Source organism: Lathamus discolor, chromosome 3, assembly GCF_037157495.1.
Source record: "Lathamus discolor isolate bLatDis1 chromosome 3, bLatDis1.hap1, whole genome shotgun sequence".
In the NCBI taxonomy this organism is placed as follows: Eukaryota; Metazoa; Chordata; class Aves; order Psittaciformes; family Psittacidae; genus Lathamus; species Lathamus discolor.
In genome coordinates, this window is record NC_088886.1 from 53,976,700 (window position 1) to 53,987,635 (window position 10,936).

At 39.7% G+C, this 10,936-nt stretch overlaps 1 protein-coding gene across 12 annotated transcripts in view; it reads left to right on the forward strand.

Moving 5' to 3' along the window:
- DDX59 (DEAD-box helicase 59) overlaps positions 1-10,936 on the forward strand; it is a 29,917-nt gene extending 18,981 nt beyond the window's left edge. For 7 of the 12 annotated variants that reach the window (XM_065675256.1, XM_065675257.1, XM_065675259.1 and 4 more), the window contains 7 exons: positions 2,285-3,111; positions 6,102-6,269; positions 6,688-6,777; positions 7,177-7,428; positions 8,223-8,375; positions 8,857-8,985; positions 10,604-10,936. In XM_065675256.1, coding sequence (XP_065531328.1) covers positions 2,296-3,111; positions 6,102-6,269; positions 6,688-6,777; positions 7,177-7,428; positions 8,223-8,375; positions 8,857-8,985; positions 10,604-10,867 — 1,872 coding nt within the window. In that variant the 5' untranslated portion in view covers positions 2,285-2,295 and the 3' untranslated portion in view covers positions 10,868-10,936. The other 5 variants (XM_065675254.1, XM_065675265.1, XM_065675266.1 and 2 more) reach the window with 5 other exon arrangements.

Below are 10,936 nucleotides of genomic sequence, written 5' to 3' on the forward strand. Positions count from 1 at the left end.
GGTGCAGACACAGGGACACCACCTCAGGGTCCTGCTCTTCAAAGGGAGTATCTTGGACAGGTTGACTGACCTCCTGGTAATGTGAGCCCTTGGGAAGATGGGGAGTAGCAGTGACCACCCTTGTGCACAATGGCCAAGCAGCTAAAACCATCAGCTTTTACAGTGGACTTACATCCAAGTCTTAGTATGGTTTTCCTTGAGCTTGGTTTGCTTGCGGCAGTGGCACTGGTGCAGTTGTCACACACCTAGGCTGTCTTGTCAAGTCCAGGATGAAGTCTGAAAGTCTTTTTTGCCCTGCACATGACAATTTTTAGTGTTCTCATGCATTGTGATGTAGTGTAAAAAAAATTGTGTTTATTATAGGAAAAACCCACAGTTTGCAGTATCTGAATAGGGCTCTCCTTATGGCCTTCCAAGTGTTCTAAGTGGGTCAAGGCACAGTGGGCATTTATATGGCATGCCTTACACCTCCATCATGTGCAGTAACTTGTGTAGACAGCAACTCCGGCTGTAACGACGGGAGCGCTGTGCCACCCTGCCCCGCAGCCCCGAAGAGGGCCAACAGTCGGCCGTTCGGTCCACGAGCACCGAAGCCGAGCGCGGCACTGACACCTCCCGGCCATGCGGTTTTCCTCTCCCAGGCCGAGTGCGCAGGCCCGGCCGCCGGGGCTTGGCAACCCGCGGAATGGGCCTTTAGGCTGCGGCCGGCCGCGCGAGTTTGGCGTCTTGGTGCCGTCGGCGGTGAGGCCGGTCTGCCTGCGCCGCTCCGCTCCTTGCCGTGCGGCCGGGAGCCCCAGCCCCTTGTCGGGCTTTCTCTCCGCTCGTCCCGGCGCCCTGTCTCCGGCGGCGAAGCGGTGGCAGCTCCGTGCTTCCGCCGGCTGCTCGCCTGGCGCTGTTTGCGGGTGGCCGCCGCCATTTTGTGAAGAAAGGCGGCAGAGGCGGGTCCGCGGCCGGTTGGTAGCGGCCTTGCGGTGACGTTCCTCCGCCGCCAGCGGGCAGGAGGAGGTGCGGGAGGCTGCCGGTAGGGCCGGCTGTGTGCGTTGAGTGAGTATTGCTGCTGGAGAGGCGGGCCCAGGAAGTGACCGGGACTTCCTGGCGCGGTGGCGCTAGCGGCAGGACGGGGCCTCACCAGGAGCCCCTGAGGGGCGCGGCTCTCTCGTGTTCTTGGTACTCCTCGTGAGCACGTTGTGCTCCCCCGGCTTGGAAGGCTGCTGAGTCCATAAAGAGGTTGGTTGTGTGAAAAATAAGTGATGAGGTCTGGTCTGGTGCAGTGGCGATGCGGGCAGCTGCCGTGCAGGAATCGCGGCTCTGCGCCTGCCCCACAGAGAGCGCGTTCGATGGTGAGCGTCGCGCTCATGCGCTACCGCTTTGGGTTCCCTCTATTTACGCAGAAAAAAAGCTGTCTGTAAACACAGAGGTATCTGCGTATTTAGAAAGCTGGTACGAAGTTTACAGAGACTGGTATGCACGGTACGGTTAATTCAGAATAAAACAGCGATATTTTTTGTGCTTTCTTTGCTGGTTGTATCATAGCAAAAGACTGGTGAGAACACCTGACACTTTCCACTCATGAAAGTTTCAGAATATAGAAGTTAAGATTATTTATGGACATTTCATTCGCCTTCCTTGTGTTACAGTAGAGATTTGGCAAATTGACTGTGTAGGTGTTGGCTCACTCATTGACACCCTGAACAAACAGAGCTGGATTCTAAACAGATCCCAGTCTACAGCATTCTTAAATATGAGTGGGCTTTGAAAAGGACAGCAAAAGTGGAGGTCTTGGGTGGGTTCTGTACTAAATTTGCCATACTTTTCTGAATTTATATTTTGCTTGGTTGGGGTTTTTTGTTTTTTGTTTTTTGTTTTTTTTTTTTTTTCCATATCTTGGAAGAATGCATGTTTTGCTTCTGTATCTCATCTTAGAAACACGTAAACTCTCCAAGGGATTTAAATATGGTTTACTCTCAAGATGGATACATTCCCAAACAGATAGTGGAAAAAATCAGTTCGTATTTAATTGCAAATGTCTAATACCGAAAACCGACTGTAGGTGGATCTTTCTCTTGTTCTGTGCTTCTGCTGTTATTTTAAATTATTTCTTTGCTTTGCATCAATGTTGTAAAGACCAACATCAGTTTTGAACAAGGCAGTTTCTAGATCTTTCCAGGGACTGGGAGTTGGTTTCTAGGTTTGCCAATGTATTTCATAGACACTTTATGTGGTAACAGTAAAATGTACCTTTCTCAATTGTAGTAGTTTCTAACTTTATCAGTTTTCTTTCTAGTGTACTGGAGCATGTTTTTACCAAGATCTGTTAAAGTCAAGAGGACTGCTGATGAGGACAGAAGTTGTACAGCTGCTAAGAAAAAAAACTTATCTTCTGGAGGGTCTTTGCTAGAGGAGACCACCAAGTTTCAAGACTGTAAGTCAGTTAGAACAGAAACTTCTGCTTCAAGGTGCAGTGAAGTTGTGCAAGAACAAGCAGAAGCTGCAGCTGCAGACCCTGGTGTTGCTAATACAGCTTTGGGAAAGGACAGCCAAAATACAGATGAAGGCAGCTCTTTGGAAGAACCCATTAAATCCTTCAGTAAATCCCAGCGCTGGGCAGAACCTGGAGAGCCTGTATGTGTTGTGTGCGGTCGCTATGGAGAGTATATCTGCGATAAAACAGATGAAGATGTTTGTAGCTTGGAATGTAAAGCCAAACACCTTCTACAGACTCAAGAAAAGGAAAACAAGCTAAGATCTGATCAACTCACCAAAGCAGAATCTCAGTCAGAAGCAAACCTGCCTAATACACCTTATTTCTACAGAGCTCATTCCTTTATTTTAAGCTTGCAGGATGAGCAGATTGAGAATCTTAAACTGCAGCTAGGTATTGCTGTCCAGGGCCAGCAAATTCCTAGACCTATTTTAGAGTTTCAACACTGTGGTTTTCCTGAAACTTTAAACTACAATTTAAAGAACTCTGGCTATGAAGTCCCAACTCCTATCCAAATGCAAATGATCCCTGTTGGACTGTTAGGGAGGGATATTGTTGCTAGTGCAGACACAGGTTCTGGAAAAACAGCCGCCTTTCTGCTCCCTGTTATTATGAAGGTTTTGAAAGAGGTAATGAAACTTCTTAACATGTTTAGAAAAAGTGGTTTGCAGCTTTGTCTCTTGGTTTCCCAGTGTAGCTGAGGATGTAAATGCAGTGTTTTTTATTAACATCCAAAGATTATTATACTTTGATGCTTGCTTGCTTGCTTGGTTATTGGAGTGGGGGGAGGTGCAGATTATTTTTAATGACTTTGAATATTTTTTTGTTTTTGTCAGGAGATAAAGCAACTCTATGAATGTTACTTATTATACTGCTTCTCCTTGAGAAAGAGAACTAAATTCTGTGGTCAGTTTCCTAAATGACTTAAAATACAAAGTGAAAATAATTCCACATCCTCTGCAAGAAGTTGTTCCTTTATCTTTACATATCTGATGACTGAAAGAGGTTCTTTTGGCATTGACATTGTTTCACAGATTAATTTCTGTTGGAATTATGTTCCACTGACTGTCAAATAACTACAGGAATTGGGGACATTATAATTTCCGAAATAGTCACATAGTCCCTCATTCGATAGTGCGGGCGAAAAAAACAATTAGGAGGACTTGCTTCGTAAGGATACGAAGCAGTATTCTGTACCTCGTGTGTGGTTCAGTATTGCATTTTGCTTTCGTGGCTTTATTTTAAAAGAGATGTGTAAGAATATATTTGAAAATTCTGGACCGTGGTCCTAGCTGATGTTTTGGAGTGTTTAGATACCTTTGTAGATACACATATACACTCTAATGTCTGTGTATGATAGGGTTTTTTTCAAATTAGTAACTTAAAGATTATTTAAGTAACTCTCATAATTTTTAAAGTGCAATAGCATTAGTTGTAAGAATGGAAGCATTATATAGAGGCATTTAAGAACTGCAGTATTACACTTTAATGATAATCAGAGAGGTGCTAAAGTCTGCAAGACAGTCAGACACTTATAATGGCATGCACAAAATTGGAGCCTTAATGAATAACAATTTCTCTTATGTGATCTTTCTCATTCTTCATCTTCAGAGTACTTTATGGGTTAATGTATATGTCAGGAGAGAATTTCATTTTGTTTTTTAAAATAATTTTTAATGTAAAAGGGACATGAGATACTGAGAGCATGAGGGTAATTGGTTATGAGATATTTAACAATTCCTGGCTTCTCAACACAGATACCTTTTCTGTGTGGTAAGTTGTTAAACACTGTTGCCCATTTGAAAGCAACTCAAAAAGCTCTTATTGACACAAGTATTTAACTGTGTAGTTCCTTTGATGATGCAGTGGGAAAGGAATAACCTCCTGTTGGTCACTTGCAAGTATTCCAGTGGGGACCAGAAAGAAACATACACCATCCAGGGAAACTTTCAGTGAATCTGTGACTCTGGCATCAGTATCTGAGAGCTTTGTTTATTTGCTGAACAGGTGATTATTATTACCTTAATAATGTGTCTTGGAGTTAGGCAGGGAGGCATTATTCTGTCTCCCTGCCCTTTCCCATTTTACCTTATGTTCATAGAATCATAGAAGAGTTAGGGTTGGAAAGGACCTTAAGATCATGTAGTTCCAACCCCCCTGCTATGGGCGTGGACACCTCACACTAAACTATGTCACCCAAGGTTTTGTCCAACCTGGCCTTGAATCACTGCCAGGGATGGAGCATTCACAACCTCCGTGGGCACCCCATTCTAGTGCCTCACCACCCTAACAGTAAAGAATTTACTTTGTTCTTTTTACAGTGTTCTTTGTTAGTATGTGTTAACTGGATTTAGGAATCTGTATTAATCTGAGAGGAATTACTACTCTGTGAGTTTGTGTTTTCTGGGTTGCAGAAGTATCAGTGAGGTGAGAATTTGGTTGAAGAACATTATATAAGGAACAACCAAAAAAATATCTAAGACTGCTGCTTTAATGATTCATTTGTACTTGGGTGACTAATAGTGTGTCAGAGGAGTTACTAATTTTGTTTTCCAATTTGAGATGTATTTTTTTTTTTGCTGTATAAAGTTCTTATCGCTGCTTATCTTCTCCAGGTAATCCGTAATGTTTTTACATAGTGCTGTGCAAGACAGTAAAGGGAAATAGTCTGTTCCTATCAACACTTCTAAAAGCTTTGTTTTTTAATGGTCTCTAGATGCAGCTAGATCTTGTGTTTTGAGTTCATGTGGAATTTATTCTCAACTTCTGTTACAGATTCAGTGGAATAAATAAAATAGAAAAAACCCAGTCTTTACAAATGACCACTAGATTTCTGGGTCTTTTTTATTGTCAGGAAGCTGTTCTAATGGTGTACTTAGACATGCATTAATTTTTTGTTTTCAGAAGTTGAGCAAATCAGGGATAGACTTTCTTGGCCTGCACTGTTAAAGGTATAATCCCTTTCTACCTTCTGTCTTCAAATAAAAAGGGTATTAGCAGTATATGTTGTATCCACAGTAGCTGTACTATATAATTTATATAATTTATATTAATGTTTATTTATATGCATATAAAATTCAAGTGCAATTTATAATTTATAGCCACAGTAGCTGCACTATGTAAATTAGTATAATTTATATGAAAAGAAAACTGGGGCTGTTCAGCCTGGAGAAGTCTGCATGGAGACTTTGTAGCAGCCATCCAGTATCTGAAGGGGGCCTACAAGAGTGCCTTAGAGGCACTCTTCATCAGGGACTGTCGTGGTAAGGCAAGGGGTAATGGGTTCAAACTTAAACAGGGGAGATTTAGGTTGGATATAAGGAAGAAGTTATTTACTGTGAGGGTGGTGAGGCACTGGAACAAGCTGCCCAGGGAACTTGTGAATGCTCCATCGCTGGCAGTATTTAAGGCCAGGTTGGACCGGGCCTTGAGCAACCATCACTAGTTTTAGGTGTCCTTGCCCATGGCAGATAAATGAAATTAAGGTCCTTTCCAAACCGAATGATCCTATGATTTTATATAATACTAATGATTAGTATAGGGAGATTTAATTTTGAAAACTTGTCATCTAAATAATAAAGCAACTTCATGTTCAACAGAATTTTCCCCCTCTTTCTAGACAGAAACTCCATCTGCCCTTATTTTGTCTCCAACAAGGGAGTTAGCAATTCAGATAGAGAGACAAGCTAAAGAACTGATGGCTGGATTGCCAAACATGAGAACAGTTCTCCTAGTAGGAGGCTTACCACTGCCACCACAGCTTCACCGTCTCAAGCAAAGTGTTAAGGTAAGGACTGTAGCGTGTAAAGATCTTGGGGAGAATTATGTTTCCATGACATTCACAGAGAAGCAAAATGTTATTGTTGACACATATGGTCACAGAAAGACATGAATAGACAAGGAGTTCTAATTTACAGCAAAAATAGTAAATTTTTATTACTTTAACCTGCATATATAAATGCAGGTTATATTGCCTGTATTTAGACGCTTCCATTAGAGTTCTAAAGGGTCCATTTCTTTTTGAGGCTTCACAGTTTATTAAGTTATCTGTAAGAGTTTTATGACTTGAATGCAGGTAATATCAGCAATTACCAGCCTTCTCTCCTATGTGTGGTAATTTTGTAGTTTTTCTGAGTCATCTGTCCTTTCATGGAATTCCTAACTCCTGGGTTGTTGTTTTTTTTTTTGCGTGTTTCTTTTCTTAGGTTATAATAGCAACACCTGGAAGGCTTCTTGAGATTTTAAAGCAAAGTTCTGTTCAACTGCATGGCATAAAAATCGTAGTGGTGGATGAAGTAAGTTTTTCGTTGTCAGGGCTGCATCCTATACAGGGGTCCTTGAAGAGTCAGTGTGAGTGGCTGGTCTAACTGATTAAATGTACACTGTCTTTGTTATAAAGATAAAATATATGTCTTAAGAGAAAAAATAGAATTTTTTAACAAGTTTGAACTGTTTGACCAAGGCATGTTCTGCTGGCTATAACAGATACCTGACAGGGTAATACTGCTAGACCAGTGTGAACCATTTGGTTTTAATTTTCTCATTTAGCTTTTCTTCTGAATTAAAATGTCCTGCATTTGGGTTATTACGTGCCAGTTATGCACATTATGGTTCTTCTGTCAATCTGTTCAGGATTCTGCTGCTCAGGGAAAAATCTGATACAAATGTTGGTTTGTTTTTTTCTTTTCACTTAGGTGGATACCATGTTAAAAATGGGTTTCCAGCAGCAAGTGTTGGATATTTTGGAAGACATCTCTCACGATCGTCAAACCATACTGGTGTCAGCCACGATTCCAGTGGGGATTGAGCACTTAGCAAATCAGCTTCTGCACAATTTTGTAAGAATAACAATTGGAGAAAAGAATCTCCCATGTTCCAATGTTCGCCAGATTATCTTGTGGGTAGAAGAGCCATCTAAAAAGAAAAAGCTATTTGAAATACTAAATGTAAGTTCAGTGTTATTCTCATAAAAACAACTTATGAGTCACGTCTTTACACATCTCTGTTAGGTTCTCATCTTTAATATGTAGTGAACAGGAGGAGTGGGGTTAAGCATGTAACTGCACTAACTAGTGCCCCCAGCAGCTCCTGTGCAGCAGCAAACTAGATTATTTCGCTGGGATACAGATTAAGCATTAAGATTTTGATATTTTTTTTGTGATTCGCAGTGTGTCAGCCCAAAGATTTGTACTGGTTATCTGGGAGTGGTAGAGGAACAGAACTTTCTTAAACTGCCACAGCTGCTGTGTGGCCTGGGAGTGGTTTGTAATTTTAGAAGTCAGAAGAGAAACCAGTGAGAAAGCTAATTTAGTTATTTCTTGAAATTATTTTAAATTAATAATCTTTTATGAGTACCTTAGGGGGGAAATTTGGAGTTTTGGCTGAAATTGTTAGAGAAGTAAGTTAGAATCTTTAACTGAACCTCAAAACTTTTTCAAGTTTGGAATTATTATGTAATATTTAAAGAAACATAAAAGCTGCTTTAAAAAAAATGCATGTATTGATATAAACTTGGGTTCTGATTCTACAAATCACATGTTTATGAGGTACAGATGTGTACAGTTTCCTGGCTGGTATCTTGTTCCTTCTTATCTATAGAGTCTAAAAACATTTATTCATCTGAAGGTCTTGTTAATATTAGAGATAATGAGCAGAAGAAATTGAATCCAAGTTGGTGATGATGAGCAGCAACAATGATGATGTTGTAATACCTTCTTACATAAACTGTTAAATTTTACAGGATAAAAAACTCTTCAAGCCTCCAGTGTTGGTATTTGTGGACTGTAAGCTAGGAGCAGATCTATTGAGTGATGCTGTTCACAAGATTACAGGATTGCAGTGTGCAGCTATGCATTCTGAAAAGTCTCAGGTGGAAAGAACAGACATATTGCAGGTTTGTGCCTCCTAAATTTGTGGGGATTTTGATAAATTTAAAATGGTTTTTGTTTTTTGGGTTTTTTTTTTTTGGTTTTTTTTTTTTTTGAGGGCTTTTTTTGAACAAGTTAAATCATAATTTATTGCTTTTCTACAATAAAACCTGGAGTATTGTGGAGACAATGGAGAGACAGATGGACCAAGCAAATTACTGGAGACTAATTAATAGATTATTTGCTTTGAAATGAGAATTTAAATATACATTTAAGTTTAATTGACGATTTTTTAATTGAAATTGTGGTTTTAATTTCTTTAATTACCTCTGAATTATATTTTTACTTAAATCAAGAATACAGGGAGTCATTCTCTCTTCTGCAGCAGAATAATCCTACGGGGTGTGTTCTTGCAGTATATAACTAACCACAGCCTATCCTTGGAGAGGTTAAAAATATAAATCAAGGGAAAAAAAAACCTATTTTTATTTATTTTTCCTTTGCTAGGGATTACTTCAGGAGAAGTATGAAGTTATAGTAAGTACTGGAGTCCTTGGACGAGGTCTGGACCTTGTCAACGTCAAACTGGTAGTAAATTTTGATATGCCTTCAAGTATGGATGAATATGTACATCAGGTAAGTAAATAATTGCTAAAGCATTATTTGAAAAGCATAATAAAATGTGACATCCACCTCTAGAAATTTAAATGAAGTGTAAACAGAAAGGTTCATTTCCTCTTCCGAATATTGTGCTTACAGGAAAGAAAGGTGCTCAGTATCTCTTCTGTCTCTTCTGTAAATTATTAAAATCTACAATGCTGTTGTTTTGTCTCCTGTATATTACTACAGACTAGAGCAGTGTTCTTCGGTCAGTTATATTTGAAGTATTCCTGTTTCGTACTCTTGCATAATTTTGTGTCTATAGAGAAAGCAAACCTTACCGTGTTTTAACTATCTGTGTGAAGAAAGGCCAAATACCCCTCTTTCTGCTGCAGCTCATCTGCAGTGTGGGATATGCATGTGATGTGGCTGGGAAGCCAGTTGTGACCTTAATGTTTATTCCCTCTTCTTACTCCAGTATCTCTGGTTTTTTTTTCCTGAGAATTTCCTGCTTTAGAAATAAGAAGGAGCGTGGGTTGTGTGTGTGTGTGTGTGGTTAAAACACCCTAACCCTAGTTTGGTTAGCAGATGGAGAGAACTAATTATTACCCTCTTTTTGGAACTTAGAAAGCCACAGTACTCTAATACTGTGACAGTTTTGAGAATATCAACTACAAGAAAAGCCAACAAAGGGGAGAGAGTCTCTACAAAGTCAGGGGGCTGGCACATGTGACATGTGAATAGACAGAGGGAACTGGGCTTGTTTGGACTGGAGGAGAGATTTAATTGTGGTTTTCTGTTTGGTAATGCATGGTTACATAGGAGACAGAGCTAGAGTCTTGGAGATGCACAGTGAAAGAATGAGGCAATAGTTACAACTTACTGCAGGGGAAATTCTGGCCTTATAACAGGGAAAAAACCTTTGTTTTTTTTTTCACAGCAAGAGCAGTTAGGCAGTAGAGTGAGCTACCCAGAGACATGGTGGGACCTATGTCCTTGGAGACACTTGAAACTCATTCCGTAGGGCAAGACCCTGAGCAAATTGATCTAACCTCTCTGGTTTTTAATTCTCTTTCTGCTAAAGTTTCAAGCAAGTAGTAAGTAAATACAGGTGGTCTTTCCTAGCATCAAAGCTGTACCAATATTAGCATGATGTCTCTTCCTAAATAGAGAGTCTTCGTATATACCTTTCTAATTTGTTCAAGCACTTTGGATAATATTGATAAATAATTTTCAGTTACTAGAACACTGAAAGTAAAGGGCTTTTTTCTATTCATGCTTGTACATACCGTGCTTCATACAAGATACATGTATGTGGCATTGCTACAATAAGCATTTTTGAAGTATTTTGTTTGAACCAGATTTACTGTAAGCCTTTGCTCATAGGCTGTATCATACATCTCAGCATCAATATTGGACTTGAGGTATGTCCCATAAGCAAGTTGTAATTTTTGATGGATTTAAGCTAAATATTCAGATCTTCATATTCTGGCTTCAAGAAGTTTATAAAAACTATATGCTTAGAGGGTGAGACAAAGAGATTTGGCCTTCTCACTTAGATTAGTCAGTGTTTTATAACAGAAAGTAAACTTTAAGGATCATTGAAGAACTTGCATTTAATACCGATAACTTAAAATGATTTTTTCTTTTTCAGGTTGGAAGAGCAGGAAGGTTGGGTCACAGTGGGACTGCAATTACTTTTATCAATAACAACAGCAAGAAGCTCTTTTGGGATGTTGTGAAGAGAGTAAAACCAACAGGCACCATTCTTCCCCCACAGCTGCTTAATTCCCCGTATCTTCATGACCAAAAGAGAAGGGAACAACAGAGACTTAAACAATTACAGAATAGCCTTGTAACAGGAGATAATATAATGGACATTATTAGAAAACATGACAAAAATAATTCTCAGAGGTAATAAAGATATAGTTATGTAATCATAATGAAAGTGTGATTAAAAATAAAGATGGAATTTTGATGTCTTGTA